This window comes from Octopus bimaculoides, chromosome 27 (assembly GCF_046866305.1).
Source record: "Octopus bimaculoides isolate indiv1 chromosome 27, ASM4686630v1, whole genome shotgun sequence".
NCBI classification, from domain to species: Eukaryota; Metazoa; Mollusca; class Cephalopoda; order Octopoda; family Octopodidae; genus Octopus; species Octopus bimaculoides.
Window position 1 is genome coordinate 15,110,661 of NC_142954.1, and position 17,738 is coordinate 15,128,398.

A 17,738-nucleotide genomic window follows, 5' to 3' on the forward strand; every position below is an offset into this window, starting at 1 on the left:
CAGTCTGCCTTTTACTCTGAGTGAGAGTCCCTTTGTCGCCAGCAGAGGTAAGAGCTCTCTAAACTTTGCCCAGGCTATTCTTATTCTAGCAGCTACACTTTCAGCGCACCCACCCCCACTACTAACTTGGTCACCCAGATAGCGGAAGCTATCGACTACCTCTAGTTTTTCTCCCTGGAATGAGATAGAAGTTGTTTCCTGTTTGTTTACAGTGTTTATTGCACCTGAACATCTGCCACATACAAAAACTAACTTCGTAGTTAATCTGCCTTTGATATTGCTGCACCTCTTATGTGTCCATAGCTTGCACTGGGTACATCTTATAGAGTTACTACCTACTCCTTTTCTGCATACTGAGCAGGGCCATCTACCTGAAGGGGTTTGTGTTTTATCTACCTTCCTACTTATTAGGATTTTGGTTTTTGCTAGGTTGACTCTAAGGCCCTTCGATTCTAGTCCTTGCTTCCACACCTGAAACTTCTCCTCTAGTTCTGATAGTGACTCCGCAATTAGTGCAAGGTCATCAGCATAGAAGAGCTCCCAGGGCAACCTGTCTTGAATTCCTCTGTGATCGTCTGGAGGACTATGATAAATAGGTGGGGGCTGAGGACGGAACCTTGGTGGACCCCTACCTCTACCCGGAATTCATTACTGTACTCATTTACAACCCTCACCTTACTGGCAGCATCTCTGTACATGGCTCTCACAGCTCTCACTAACCATTCTTCTATTCCAAGTTTCCTCATTGGCCACCAGATAAGGGATCGGGAGACCCTGTCAAAGGCTTTCTCCATGTCAACGAAGGCCAGGTACAGAGGTTTATCCTTGGCTAGGTATTTCTCCTGCAGCTGTCTCACTAGAAATATGGCATCAGTGGTGCTTTTACCTGGCACGAACCCAAACTGCATCTCATCTAAATTGATTCGCTCCCTAATTAGTTGGGCTATGACCCTCTCTGTAACTTTCATAACCTGATCTAACAGCTTGATGCCTCTGTAATTATTTGTATACATATATATATATATATAAATAAATAAGAATATAAAAATAAATAAATATATATATATACGACGGGCTTCTTTCAGTTTCTGTCTACCAAATCCACTCACAAGGCTTTGGTCGGCCCGAGTGTGCATGTACTGGAATGTGTGGGCACATGGCTTAGTGATTAGGGTATTGGATTCACAACCATAAGATTGTGGTTTCAATTCCTGGACTGGGTGATGCATTGTGCTCTTGAGCAAAACACTTCATTTCATGTTGCTCCAGCCCACTCAGCTGTAGAAATGAGTTTAGCTTTGAGAGGGTTGGGTTCTGCCAGGCTTTCTCACCCTAGATACACTGCATGGCTACAACAACAAATGGATTTATTAGTTTAATACTCGGGAATAGAGAAAGTCTTTAACGTTTCGAGCTACACTCTTCAACGGAATGAAATAAGATAGAAAAGACAAGAAAAGAAAGAAAGAGACCTCGATATTATGTAAATAGAGGAATTTATCTGGAAAGATATGTGACACTTATTCAGTAGCCATGATAAAACTTCAAGTTTCGGATGCCGGGGCGAAAACTGAAGCGATGGCGGCATGGGTTTCCGCCCCGGAATCCGAAACTCAGAGTTTTATCATGGCTACTGAATAAGTGTCATATTTTCACAGATATATATATAGATCATGATGATTCAACAACTCTATCAGCCTTTCTCCATTCTATCCTAAACACCCCTGTAACCTTTATTGGATCATGTCAATGTAATATATCATTATGAATGACAACACACACATTTCTATTGACTTTTTATATATATATGTGTGTGTGTGTGTGTGTATATGTATATGTGTGTGTGTGTGTGTATATGTATCTATATATATAGATATATATATTTGTTTATTAATGTTTGTTTTTAATTCATTTCCAGAAAGATGCCAGCCGTAAACGTCTCGCAAAGAATAACCTCAAATTCCTGTCTGGCAAGCCGCTGTCTGTTATCCGCAACTCTCGGTTGTGTAACCCAAAGTTGATTGAGCTTCTCAATGGTATCTTGGACAATTGTGATGTATGTTTTATTATTTATATTATTAGTAAGGGTAAGACCCAAGGTGGGGTGGGGCCTGAGGGGCACATGCCTCACTCAAGAAAAGAAGTGCACCCTTCTGAATAATGTTACTTTGCCCTTTCCTCCTGGAATTGTATTCCCTTCTGACTTTGTGCCCTCCCTTTGAAAAATTCCTGGGATTGTGCCTGATTAGATATGTTAAGGTGGTGAGCTGGCAGAATGGTTAGCACACTGGACAAAATGCTTAGCAGCATTTCATCTGTCTTTACATTTTGAGTTCAAATCCCACTGAGGTCAAATTTGTCTTTCATCCCTTCAGGGTCAGTATAATAGACTCAGTCCCTCCCCTGAAATTGCTGGCCTTGTGCCAAAATTTGAAACTTTGCTTTGATGGAATTTCATCCATCTTTACGCTCTGAGTTCAAATTCTGCTGAGGTTGACTTTACCTTTTAATCCTTCAGGGTCAGTGTAATCGACTTAGTTGCTTCCCCTGAAATTGCTGGCCTTGTGCCAAAATCTGAGACCTGTGTTATTGTTATTACATTTTTTGTGACATAGGTAATCCAAAGATATTAATGCCCAGCAACTATATACGTTTCATAACCTGATATGTAATGTGATGTTTGAACTTTTGGAATGAAGAATTTTCATTATTCTAGAATACTAGACTACCTGTGACCTATTGGGTCACTGAAGGTTCAGGTTATAAAACATTGAAGCTGATTTCAACATTGCACTGAAATGAAAGTTAATTTTATGATGATGATGATCATCATCATTGTTTAACGTCCGCTTTCCATGCTAGCATGGGTTCGACGATTTGACTGAGGACTGGTGAACCAGATGGCTACACAAAGCTCCAATCTGATTTGGCAGAGTTTCTACAACTGGATGCCCTTCCTAACGCCAACCACTCCGAGAGTGTAGTGGGTGCTTTTACGTACCACCAGCACAAAAGCCAGTCAGGCAGTACTGGCAACGACCACACTCGAAATGGTGTATTTTACGTGCCACCTGCACAGGAGCCAGTCCAGTGGTACTGGCAACGATCTCACTCGAATGTTTTTTCACGTGCCACTGGCACAAGTGCCAGATGATTCAGTTAAATATTTCAATTTGTTCGTGACATCACAGGTCTGGTTTACAAGTTCATGTTTAAGGTTTTATTGATTGTTTACACCATCTAATAGAAATGGAACTTCTGGGATAAACTTGAACTCCAGTAACAGCATTTATTTATGGCATATGTGCACACTACTACAAAAATTCAAACGTAATTGTTATATAACGTAAACATAAAATTAATGGAAACAATTTTCACAGTATTATATTCCTATTTCAAGGTTTTGTTACTTTTGAAGTATTTTCCCATTATGCGCTGTTTTGGGTAAGTGTCTTCTACTATAGCCTTGGGCCGATGGAAGCCTTATGAGTGGATTTGTTAGATGGAAACTGAAAGAAGCCTGTTGTATATATGTGTGTGTGTGCATGTATGTGTGTCTGTATTTGTCCCCCCCCCCATCGCCTGACAGCTGGTGTTGGTGTATTTGCATCCCCGTAACCTAGCAGTTCAGCAAGACAGACCGATAGAATAAGTACTAGGCTTACAAAGAATAAGTCCTGGGGTCGATTTGTTCGACTAAAACCCTTCAAGGTGGTGCTCCACTTTTGCCGCAGTCAAATGACTGAAACAAGTAAAAGAATAAAAGAATATTTTCATAATTGAATATAATTAGCAGAGTCGTTAGCACGCTGGGCAAAATAGTTAGCAGCATTTCATCCGTCTTTACGTTCTGAGTTCAAATTCCGCCAAGGTCGAATTTGCCTTTGCATAAAGAATTGTTCAAATATTTTGAGTATTGCAGAATCATAACCGATTCATTACACATAAATTTTAACTCCGAAATCTTGTATGGATGCACCCCACCTCTACCAAAGGTCATATGGACCCGGGTTGAGAACTGCTGATCTAGACGAATGTATCTGTAGAAAAGGAATTTCGTGGGGATGCAGCTCTGGAGGGATGGCCACAGAATTTAGTGTTGGGTAGCTGGGTGGGTCGAGAGTTATATTCCTCTAATTTTTAGTCGTCAATGTGTATTGAAATATCTCGTTTATCTTTTATCTTTTTACTTGTTTCTGTCATTAGACTGCGGCCATGCTGGGGCTCTGCCATGTGAATTTTAATGAAACTAATTGACCCCAGTACTTCTTTTCTTTCTTTCTTTTTTCTTTTCTTTCTTTCTGTTTTTTTTTTTTTTTTGAAACCTGGTACTATTATTCTGTTGGGCTTTTTTGCTGAACCACTAAGTTACTGGTATGTAAACACACCAACATTGGTTGGCAAGTGGCGGTGGGGGACAAACAGACTCGAAGGCACACACACACACACACACACACATACACATACACACATTTATATGATGAGCTTCTTTCAGTTTCTGTCTACCAAATCCACTCACAAGGCTTTGGTTGGCTCAAGGCTACGCTACAGTATAAAACGCTTGCCCAAGGCCCCACACAGTGAGACTGAACCTGGAACCATGTGATCAGGAAGCCAACTTTTTGCCACACAGCCATGCCTGCATTTTTCTGTTATTTTAATGTGTCAGGAGTACGTGTGTCCTGAATGTGTAATTAGCACAAATGTATCATTAGCATAATTAGTAATTTATTAGTCGGTTAATTAATTATCTTAGACAACTAGACTTTTGTAGACATTAATTTTTTTGGTGCATTGGTTACAACATGTATGCCTATGTGCATATTTGCACGTATACACGCAGCTTAAAAGGAACATTGTTTGGGCATGAGAGACAAAGTAAGGATAAATAAAAAGGAAGTGGTAGATTAATGGATGGAATAATTCACTGTGTGGAGAATACGTGGGGGTACCTAAAAGTAACTGGAAATGTTCTCTGTGAGATAAACCCATTGTAGTTCAAACTTCTGCCACTAGAATCAACTTGATGTGATCCTCAGGCATCAGTCTCCTGACTGGTAGTGTCTGTTCATGTCATACTGCCATGTGGTGCGTTTTTGTTTTGCAATGCTTCTCCCCTGTTCAGTGATTTTTGTGATGGCTGAAACAAAGGAACAGCATGCTTCCATGAATTTCTGTTTTCTGCTGTTTTCTTTACGTTCTGAGTTCAAATTCGGTTGAGGTGGACTTTGCTTTTCATTCTTTCAGGGTCGATAAAGTAAGTACCAGTCAGGTACTGGGTTAATGTAATTGACTAATCCACTTCCCGCAAAAACTCCTGGCCTTGTACTAAAATTTGAAACTATTATGTTGTTTAGTATAGTTTTTAAAAACTTTTTTGCTTGTTTCAGTTATTTAACTGTGGCCATGCTGGAGCATTGCCTTTTTAAGGGTTTTAAATGAACAAATTGACCCCCCCCCGGACTTTTTTTTAAAGCCTAGTACTTATTCTATCATGCTCTCTTGCTGAACTGCTAAGTTATGGGGATGTAAACACACCAACACCAGTTGTCAAGCAGTGATGGGGGGAACAGACATAAAGACACACACACACACATCCATACGACGGGCTTCTTTCAATTTCCGTCTACCAAATCCACTCAGAAGGCTTTGGTCAGCCCAAGGATATAGTAGAAGACACCTGTCCAAGGTGCCATGCAAGTGGGACTGAACCTGGAACCATATGGTCGGGAAGCAAGCTTCTTACCACACAGCTATGCCTGCACCTACTTAGTTTTTTTTTTTTGCTTAAATTATTTGTTTATTATGTTTTTGTTATTTTGTCCACTCAGCTGACCAACACCAATGATGACTTTGACCAGGAAGTCATTGCTGACCTGTCCACTACAATGCAACGACTGTTCACTGGTCACTGTTCCAGTATCTGCTGCCTGGCAGAGGATTTTGATTTCTTCAGCAAATTACAGATACAGGTGAGTTGGGCATGGCTGTATTCTGCTATCATGGAAGTGACTGATGGGTGGAGTCAGTCTGTTGAGGTGTCTGTCACAGAACTGTTTGCCATCATCATCATCATCACCACTGTGGTGTAAGTTGTCACATATCACTGGCACATTGTTGTTGTATTTTGTCATATTACTGACAGAGAGAAGGTAAACAAATACCTAGCGGCTCTTGTTTACCTACTCATTAAAGTGGAAATAATTTCAATCAAAATTTGTCTAGTATTTCATCTTGTCTATTTCGCCCCAACTTTCTCTCACTTTTACTTCCTGTTTCCCGTCCAGCTGGGGGGAACACATACGCCATAGAAACTGGGAAACCGGACCCACGAGCCTGGCTAGGCTTTAAAAGGGTGCATAAAAAAAAAAATACACACACTCATACATATATATATAATTGATGAAAGAAACGGAAAATGGATTTAGTCTGAATCTTTACTTAGCACGACGACTGTTTCAACTCATCCTGCATCTGTCCCTTAGAAGTAAGATATTGTGCATCTAGCTGTGTTGCATTAATCAATGCAGGCTGTGTTACTTCAAGTGCTTGGTGTAAAAAAAGATATTGCACTAGATATACTGAGATCTCCTTGACATTTTTGTTTTCACACACACACACACACACACACACACACACACACACACACACACACACACATACATACATATCTTATATATAAAACAGAGATGTCTGTGTATTCGCTTTTCACGTGAAATCGACTTCACCAAATGCTTCCATACTTGTGATGCATGAATAATTTGACCTCGGATAAATGTTAGGCTCTTCATTTGATTTTTTTTATTAAAAATAAATAATATTGCTTTATATTTAAGATTCACTTCTTTAAAAAGGTTCCTCAATGTCAACTTCCGGTATTGACGTAGCAACGGCAAAAAGCTTCACTCTCTATTTTGAGGTTCTCATTTCAAGTTTTACTTCACTATTTGCTAGCAACTACGATAAATTACTGACAGAAATATTTACTAAGTCCACAAATTTAAACATTCCGTACAAGAGCTTTTATTCATACGACTTTTTCATTTCACCCAATCTCTCTCTCTCACAACACACACGTGCACACGCGCATACACACGTGTGTCTTTGTAAATATGTTTGTATACATTTATGTATGTGTGTGTTTGTAAGAGACAGAGTGTGAGTAAGTCAAGGGGTGTGTGTGTGCGTGTGTATGTGTGTGAGACAGTGAGAGAGCGGTGTGTATGTAATATTTACTCTCTCTCTCTCTCATACACACTCACACACACACTCACACACAAAGATGTATGCATATTTGTGCATGTACGTATACATGACAACAAACCTCTCTCTCACTCTCTCTCTCTCTCTGTCACACATACACACACGTCCATTTCATCTGATGTGTGATACTCTGTGTGTGCGTGTGTGCGTGCGTGTGGGGTTCCACAATCGCCATTTATTTCAATTACTCTTGTGGGGATATTCACGTAAATCATTTTTTCATTTAATCCCCATTTTAATTTTCGTAAAAGTTTCCAAGTACCAATGAGGCTTTTTGGCACATCTTCAATTTTCCCATTCATGAGAGGCGCCCAGCCATCATTCATCTGAGAGTCCATCTACAGAATGTCCTAAAATTTCTATACAGCATATTTTGCTTTTTTACTTCCAGTATATAAGCAACAATTTCATTCCCGGGTAACGCTGGGTGCCTCTGCTAGTATATATATATATATATATATATATATATATATATATATATATATATATACTCTTTTACTTGTTTCAGTCATTTGACTGTGGCCATGCTGGAGCACCGCCTTTAGTCAAGCAAATCGACCCCAGGGTTTATTCTTTGTAAGCCTAGTACTTATTCCATCAGTCTCTTTTGCCGAACTGCTAAGTTACGGGTACGTAAACACACCAGCATCGGTTGTCAAGCAATGTTGGGGTGACTAACACAGACGCACAAACATACACACACACATACATATACACATATATACATATATAATGACGGGCTTCTTTCAGTTTCCATCTACCAAATCCACTCACAAGGCTTTGGTCGGCCCGAGGCTATAGTAGAAGACACTTGCCCAAGGTGCCACGCAGTGGGACTGAATCCGGAACCATGTGATTCGTAAGCTAGCTACTTACCACACAGCCACTCCTATATACGTATATATATATATATATATATATATATATATATATATATATATATATATATATATATATATATATATACATATGCATTATTTTTCTTTGCAGGATCTGAAAATATTTGGTAGGGAAGAGGAAAATAAATCCCATCAACAGTTAACGCTGATTGTCAATGTAACTTCTCCAACAACGCTGCTTGGCAAAGGAGAAATTCTGGACAAAATGTTGCTGCTTACCAAAGTCTCTTTTGCTCTTCAAGTGAGTGTCTCTTAAAGCTCCGGCTTCTGTCTCTTCAACTGTCTTGAATATTTTCTGTTCTCTTTGTTGTTTAACCCCGGTTCAGTCCTGATTGAGTAGATCAACGGTATTCCCAAGAAGTTTTGGACCCAGAAGTCAACTGGAATGATTCTGGGACAAAGATCGAGAACTCGTAAAATACCTGTCAAAAGGTCATGTCATCAATGCAGAATACTACACGTCTCTTCTGGACAAACTGCATGAAGCTGTTGTGTCCTGTTCTTGCAGGACAGTGCATCAGCACACACAGTACATGAAACCTTACAGAAAATACATGACTTTGGCTTTGAATTGGTAGACTACCCACCTTTCTTTCCTGACTTGGCCTCCTTCAGTTATCACCACTTTTCACAACTGAAGAAATATCTCAAGGGAACGAAACTTCACTCTGATTCGGAAATGATCACTGCTACTGAGGCCTGGTTGGCGGCCCAGCCTTCCGAGTCCTTTTTACAGAGCTTACGGAAATTGAAGGACTGCTGCAATAAATGTTTGAATCTGAGACGGGGAATATGTTGAATAAAATTATAATTAACTGATCTTCCTGTATTTTCTTTTACCCAAAGTCAGGAACTTTTCAGCACCCCTTGTATATACATACAACCAGTTTCCTGCAGTTTCTATCTGCCAAATCCACTCATAAATCATTTGTTGGACCAGGGCCACAGTAAAATACACTTGCCCTGGGCACCATTTGGTTACAAAGAAACTCAACCAGAGCTGTACCTGCATTCAGTTGACTATTTTTGTGTTTTTCTATCTTATTTATTTGGTGTTTCTAATATAATTGTGCTAATGAACTCTTTCATTTCATTTACTCTAGAAACTGAAGGCTGATGACAATCTCCTACTTCTGACTCATTCCTTTCTGACGAGATTCTCCGCTGGTCTTCTGCTTCTTGCTTATGATTGCTTCCAGAAGGTTTGTAGGTTTATGGTCTTTTGTAATTTATTATTTTTTTTTTATGATTTAGTCACAGCAGGAAGAGACGGATCTGTAACCTTTTATATATTATTGTGCATCAATACATAACGACTGTAAGATGGCAAGCTGCAAAATCGTTAGCATGCTGGGCAAAGTAGTTAGTGGCATGTTATCCGTTTTTACGTTCTAAGTTCAAATGCCATCAAAGTCAACTTTGCTTTTTATTCTTTCAGGATTGATAAAATAAGTACCAGTTGAACACTGGGGTCAATTTAATCAACTTACCCGCTCCACTGAAATTGCTGGCCTTGTGACAAAATTCGATATCATTATATACAAAATCTAAGGTAGCAAGCTGGCAGAATCGTTAGCATGCCAGGTGAAATGCTTAGCGGTATTTCGTCTGCTGCTACGTTCTGAGTTCAAATTCCGCCGAGGTCGACTTTGTCTTTCATCCTTTCGGGGTCAACAGATTAAGTACTAGTAGCATACTGGGGTCAATCTAATCAACTGCACCCCCCCACCACCAAATAAGTATCATTTGAGCACTGGGGTTAATGTAATCAATTTGCTCCCCACCACCCACGAAATTGCTGGCCTTGTGCCAAAATTTGAAACCATTAATAATAAGGTAGGGAGCTGGCAGTATCCTTAGAACTTCAGACGACATGCTTAGTGGTATTTTATCAGGCTCTTTATGTTTTGCATTCAACTCTTCTAAGGTTGATTTTACCTTTCATACTTTTGAGAATGCATAAAATATGAAGGTCAACTAAAATGTTCATAGGCTGACCAAGCTACTCTCATGCAGTGTGATCAAATGAGGTTTATTTTTCAACATGGTCCCCCTTGTGGTCCACTCACTTCTTCCATCGGTGTTGCAGTTCTTGGATCCCATTGGGGAAGAAGCTTTCACCCTGTTGGTCAAAAGAGTCATCGACAGCAGATGTGATGTCATCATCATTGCAATACTGGTTCCCAGCCAGGAGTTTTTTATAATGTTGAGAAACAGATGATAGTCAGATGAGGGCCAAGTTAGGGTAACAGGAAGGGTGACCAACCAGTTCAAAGCGACAGTCACACACAACAGCCATTGAAAGCAAGGACTTGTGTGCTGGAGTATTGTCTTGATGAAACAAGATCCCTTTCATCAGTTTTCCTGGGCATTTCATCTCGATAGCCTTTCATTACTGTCTCAGAAGTTGACATAGTACCCTCCATTGATGGTGTGGCCTTTTTGAAGATAGTCAATAAAAATAGTCAATAAGAAATTATTGTACACTAGCTGGCTCCGTGCTGTCAAAAATGACGGTTAATTATAGTATTTTATATATAAATAAGGTAGAAAATAATCACAGATACAAACATTTACATACTTCCCTTCTACATGCATACATACACACATATACTGAGAGTTGAAACGCTGTTTGATTTTTCTTTTCGGCATTGAATGTTCACCATCCCACTTCCATTGCACACACACACACACACACACACACACACACACACACACACATTCACATGACTTCCTTTTACATACACACACGTATACTCACACAGAGTTGAAACGCTGTTTGATTTTATTTTTCCAACCGTAGAACTTCCATCATCCCACTACCAAGTTTGCCATCACCTCTTCCTTCCTTATTTATCTATCACCCCTTGCTTTCTCATTCATCTATCACCCCTTCCTTTTTCTCATTCATATGTTGTGACGGAGAAATACACAAGAGTATTATTATAGTAGATTATTACAGAGATTCCACTGTCATGGGGGAGATCATGGCCTCTGTGATTCTTCTGTAGAGTGTCTGTGACTAAGTGGAGGAGAAAGAAACTCTGATTCCTGAATTATTGCAGTGGGAAGCAAGGAATGCAGTTATTGAATTATTTATCTGAAGACCAAAAAAAAAAAAAATAAATGTTTGCAACAGAGTGAACTCTTTGATAAGAGCAGTACATGTCTATTTAGTGGTGGTGGTTGTGTTAGTGGTGGGGGTGGGGTAGGTGATAGATTAAACCTACCGCTCTACATCGCTGGTGTGCTGAAGAAACTTACTCACAATAGACGCAGGAGTGACTGTGTGGTAAGTAGCTTGCTTACCAGCCACATGGTTCTGGGTTCAGTCCCATTGTGTTGCATCTTGGGCAAGTGTCTTCTACTATAGCCTTGGGCCAACTAAAGCTTTGTGAGTGGATTTGGTAGACAGAAACTGAATGAAGCCCGTCGTATATATATATATATATATATATTTATGTTTGTGTGTCTGTTTGTCCCACCCACCATCACTTGACAACCGAAGTTGATGTGTTTACATCCCTGTAACTTATCGGTTTGGCAAAAGAGACTGATAGAATAAGTCTTACAAAGAATAAGTCCTGGGGCCAATTTGTTCGACCAAAGGCAGCGCTCCAGCGTGGTCGCAGTCAAATAACTGAAACAAGTAAAAGGATAAAAGAATACATCTGTTGGTTGGCTGGTTGGTTGGTGTGAAGCTAGAGTTGAAGACACTTGCTCAAGATGCCATGCAATAGGATGTCAGATGCAGTCTGAAATCACATACATGAGAAGCAATGTTTTTCTTAACCGTCTGTTACTGGTATCTTTGGATATATATATGTGTGAGTGTGTATGTATATATATTTATATATAAATGTATTTGTATATATATATATATATATATGCATGTATATAATATATACATATATCTTTTATTTTTTAATCTTTTACGTGTTTCTAATCATCAGACTGTGGCCATGCTGCAGCACAATCTTTAAGAGTTTTATAGTTGAATGAATTGACCCCAGGGCTTATTTTTTAAAGCCTGGAACTTATTCTGAATTGCTAAGTTACGGGGATATAAACACACCAACACCGGTTGTCAAGGAGTGGTGGGGGACAAACACAGACACACAGACACCTGTGTGTACATACACCACGGGCCTCCCCCTGTGTCTATCCACCAGATCCACTCACAAGGTTTTAGTGAAGTCAGCGCCATAGTAGAAGACACTTCTCCAAGGTGCCACACAGTGGCACTGAACCTGGGACCTTTTAGTTGGGAAGCAAACTTCTTACCACACAGCCATGGGTACCCAAAAGTAATGGGAAACATTCTCTGTGGGACAAGCCCGTTGTACTTCGGGCTCCTGCCACTAGAAGTCACTTGATGTAACCCTCAGGTATCAGTCTGCCAACTGGTGGCATTTGGTGCAGTTGTACTGCGACATGGTGCATCTTTGTTTTGCAGTGCTTCTCCCCTGTTTGTTGATTTTGCTATGGCTGAAATGAAACAAACAGCATGCTTCGGTGAAATCCTGTTTTCTGCTGGGGCAAATGGTTGCCGAAACAGTTGTTACGCTTCGAACAGCTCTCAAGGCTGCTGCCATGAGTAGAGCACAAGTTTACGAGTGGTTTCCATGCTTTAGGAATGGCCTCTTGTTGCTTGAAGACCAATCTTGTTCAGGGTGACCATCAACTTCCTGAACAAATGAAAACATTATGAAAATTTATGAACTGATCTTGCAGGACTTTCACTGAACAATTGATGAACTTGTTGCTATGACTGGTGTGTCCTGGTCCTTCTGCCAATGAATTTCGAGTGAGGAATTGCGAATGAAAAGAGTTGCAACAAAATTTGTGCCTTGCTTGCTAACGGAAGATGAAAAGCAGTCACGACTGAATGCATGTCATTAATGGAAAGAACATTTGGAAGTTGGTCTGGACCTTTCTTCAAAGGTCATCACTAGTGATGAAAGGTAGTGCTATGGAATTTGCAGATGTGGAAGAGGTGAAGAAAAAAGACGACAGAGGAATTAAAAGGCATCACTTCGCAAGAGTTCCAGCACTGCTTCGAATAGTGGAAAACGCAACTGGACCAATGCATTGCTTCAGATGGAGAATACTTTAAAGGTGATAAAAGTGTAAAACATGTAAAACTAAGTGAATAAAATAATATTGCAAAATTCCAGTTTCTTTTGAGTATCCCCTCGTATATATATATATATATATATATACCTCCTGACCACATGGTTCTGGGTTCAATGACACTGCATGGCACCTTGGCAATGTGTCTTCCACTATGGTCTTAGGGTCACCAAAGCCTTGTGATTAGATTTGTTTGAAAGATACTGAAAGTAGTCCATCGTGTGTGTCTGTGTGTGTGTATGCACTTGTGTATTTGTTTCTCATCACTGCTTGATAATGTTGGTTCATTTACACCTCTTCTGTGACCTAGCAGTTTGGCAAATGACACTGACAGAATAAGTAACAGGCCTTAAAGAAAACATTTATAAATACTGAGGTTGATTTATTTGGCTAAAACCCGTCAAGGTATTGCTCTAGCATGGCCACAATCTAATGACTGAAGCAAGTAAAAGATATCAACTATATATGGGTATGTGTGTGTGTGTGTGTGGTGTATATGTGTGTGTGTAGTGTATTTGTTTGTATTTATGTCTTTCAATACAGTTGAACCAATTTTCTTCCGTTTTCTTCAAAACAGATTGCGATATTTCCCACGCCATGTGCTGGAACTTTGAAACAGTTGGTATTACTTTCAGACTTCACTTCCTGTCCTGGTTACATTGCCAAATACTTGCAGGTTCTTGTACAAACCTATGAGCGCCATGGATCAAGCCAGGAACGAGACGTCTTGGAGATTGTTCCAATGAAAATTCTGAATAAAGGTTTGTGTAAATGCATTATTACCATCTCTATTTAATGCGCATTTTTCCATGCTTGCATGTGTCAGATAGAATTTGTTGAGGCAGATTTTCTGCAGCCAGATGCTTTTCATTTCATCCACCCTCACCTGTTTCCAAATAAGGTAATATTTCCCCATGGGAAACTCAGAATAAACAACATCACCAGCATGACATTGATGCTTGTTTAAAACCCTCCTTGACAAGGGTACATACAAACACACATATATGTGTGGAAGCGAGAGACCCAAGAAGACATAGGATGAAGTACTGAGGAACGACTTCAGGAAACTAAACCTTTCAGGTGAGATGACAAAGGACCAAGACACCTGGATGTACTCAAGAAACCAACCCTGCAGGTGGTGTAAAGCACTTGTGAAAATGCCATGTAAAAATGCCCCTGTGGTGCCACATAAAAGTGCCCGTGCAGTGCCTCATAAATGAACCCATGCAGTGCCATTTAGAAGCACTTGTGGCAGTGCCTGTATAGTGCCACTTAAAAGTGCCCAGTACACTCTGCAAAGTGGTTGGAGTTAGGAAGGGCGTCCAGCCATAGGAACCATGCCAAATCAGACAGGAGCTTGGTTCAGCCCCCCAGCTTACCAGCCTTGGTCAAACGTTCCAAGCCATGCCAGCATGGACAGCAGACGCTAGATGATGATGATGATGATGATGATGATAGATATACATACATGCATATCTATATACCCCACCACACACACAGATCCTTTTTTCATCATTATTTTAACAGGCCCTTTATAATACTTTGCATTGGTCTGATGGAGTTTGAGGCAGATTTTCTATGGCCAGACGCACTTTCTGTTGCCAGCCCTCACCTGTTTCCAAGCAAGGTAATATTTCCCCCCATGGCCAGACATGTTCTCACGGAAGATTGGAAATGGAATACACCACTTGTATGACAGTGACACTCGTTTACAATTATCGCACAATGTCAAAACAAGAAGACTCAAACACACTCATGCACACATGTGCACACTTACACACTCACACATGCACGCACACACACATGCACGCACACACACACATGCTTTAATATTTTGCTTAGGCATTGCAATAATAATAATCTTGTGTTAGAACTCAATATACATGTGAAGCTAAAGGGTAATACTCGAGCACTTAACTATGAGTGCATTGCATCTTTTAGCAGAAACAGCTGTAACCTAATGAAGTTCATAACAGAATTATTTATCCCTTTATCATCCCAATTTCTTATATGTATATATGCAGGATGGCTATGTGGTAAATAGCTTGCTTACCAACCACATACTTCCAGGTTCAGTCCCACTGCGTGGCACCTTGGGCAAGTGTTTTCTTCTGTAGGCTTGGGCCAACCAAAGCCTTGTAAGTAGGTTTGGCAGACAGAGGTTGAATGAAGCCCATTGTATATATATATATATATATATATATATATATATATATATATATATATATATATATACATATATATATACATATATATATATATGGATCACACAGGTTGTAATCCTTTGAAACATATGTAGGAATAAAGTATGCAATTATAACATGCGTTTTCTCCAATCCTTAAATTCTTAAATATACTCAAATACCCAAAATTTCAAGGAGTTCCTGCCTTAAAAACAGGAGCTAACCACAGTTATTTTGTGTTCTTTGCTACATTGGTTTCTATTAACCCATTTATTCTATCAGAAGAATTTTTATTCATTAAGATAAAAGAAATACACATAATTATATATATATGTATATATGTATGTATGTATGTATGTATATATGTATATGTTTGTGTGTCTGTGTTTGTCCCTGCCACCATCGCTTGACAACCAATGCTGGTGTATTTATGTCCCCATAACCTAGTGGTTTGGCAAAAGAGACCGATAGAATAAGTACTAGGCTTACAAAGAACAAGTCCTGGGGTCAATTGCTCAACTAAAGGCGGTACTCCAGCATAGCTGCAGTCAAATGACTGAAACAAGTAAAAGAATATATGTATGTATGTATGTGTGTATATATATATATATATATATATATGTATGCATGTATGTATGTATGCATGTATATGTACATATATATGTGTGTGTGTGTGTGTGTGTGTGTATATATATAATGAGGTAGTCAGAATGTTGGATGATTATATATATATATATATATATATATATATATATATATATATATATATTTTAACATCTTATTAACAATTCTAGTGCTTTCTTCTGTTATCGGATTTATCAAAAAATGGTTCAAATTTACATTTCTTGGCCTTTTTATAAAGAATTTTCTGGGGTTTGCCAAGCAAGGGAGAAGAAAGAAGGAAAAAAATTTTTTTGAGAAGTAAAGAGGCATAGCTTTTGTATGGTCAGACCTGTTTGTTTAGTACTTAATGGCCTTTTAAGGTGGGGAGGAAAAAGAAGAGTAAGGAAAAAGAATTTTTGTATTTGAATTGGTCAAGGTTTTAATTGAAAAACCAGACGTTGATTTTCACTTTTTTCAGTAAAAATTATAATTGCATTTCCAGGACTTGCTCTTTTGTGTTCATTAAAGAATAGTAGTATGGGTGTAGTCAACTTTTTCTGATTGAAATTCAAGATATTTTCAAAAGAGTGATTTTTGAGTTCACTATATGCCCACACAGCGATTATATATATATGTGTATGTATATATATATATATATATATATATATATATATATATATATATATGTGTATGTATATATATATATATATATATATATATATATATATATATATATATATATATATACATCCTTTTGTTGTTTACACCACCTGTCCTCCTCTGTTGTTGTTTTTTTCTGAAATTCTCCCATATATATACATATATATATATATATATATATATATATATGCATAGCTTTCGTCCTAATTTTGGGACTGGCATTTTGGCTTGGCGATAACTATTAATCTCTCCTTTAGAGAGACTTAGAAATATTAACTCTATTATATATATATATATATATATATATATATATATATATATATATAAATATATAATTTAGAGAAAAGAACCAAAGTTCATGAACTCATCCATGAAAATCCACAGTGACATATAGAAAAAATTATATAATTATATATGTATATATAATTATATGTATATTTATATACACATATAATTATATATATATATATATATATATATATAATTATATATGTATATATAATTACATATGTATATATATATAATTACATATGTATATATATATATATATAATTATATATATATATTTATTTATTTATGTGTTTCAGCCAAGTGGCTGCGGTCATGCTGGTGCACCACCGTGATTTTCACGTTCCTCGCATGGCTCTTCTCCCCCACCTGACATGGTCCAATCAAGAGTTTTGATGGCACATCTGGTGTATAAGAGAATTTGACATAGCTGCCCTAAACTGCGTCTCATTACGAGCCATTGGTTCGTCTGGTACCGTGGAGAGGAAAGTGTCAAGTTTTGTCTTGAAGACCTCCGTATCCACGTCTTGCATGTCTCTCAAATGTTTTGGCAGGGCATTGAAGAGCTGAGGTCCTCTGAAACCGAGGCTGCTGCAGTATCTCGTTCTTATGTGAGATGCAGTGGCGACCTGTGCGGGCATTCCTGTAGTACTTGATGCCAAAGTTTGGCACCAGTCCTTCCAGTATTTTCCATATGTATATTATTACA

The 17,738-nt window shown here is 38.7% G+C and overlaps 1 protein-coding gene across 2 annotated transcripts in view; it reads left to right on the plus strand.

Annotated features, from left to right (window-relative positions):
* The window catches only part of LOC106867681 (cap-specific mRNA (nucleoside-2'-O-)-methyltransferase 2), a 50,311-nt gene that overhangs the window by 22,611 nt on the left and 9,962 nt on the right, over positions 1-17,738 (plus strand). For both annotated transcript variants that reach the window (XM_089343374.1, XM_089343373.1), the window contains exons 8-12: positions 1,919-2,056; positions 5,832-5,972; positions 8,254-8,403; positions 9,266-9,364; positions 13,873-14,056. In XM_089343374.1, the coding sequence (XP_089199500.1) occupies positions 1,919-2,056; positions 5,832-5,972; positions 8,254-8,403; positions 9,266-9,364; positions 13,873-14,056 (712 nt within the window). The remainder of the gene's footprint in view (positions 1-1,918; positions 2,057-5,831; positions 5,973-8,253; positions 8,404-9,265; positions 9,365-13,872; positions 14,057-17,738) is intronic.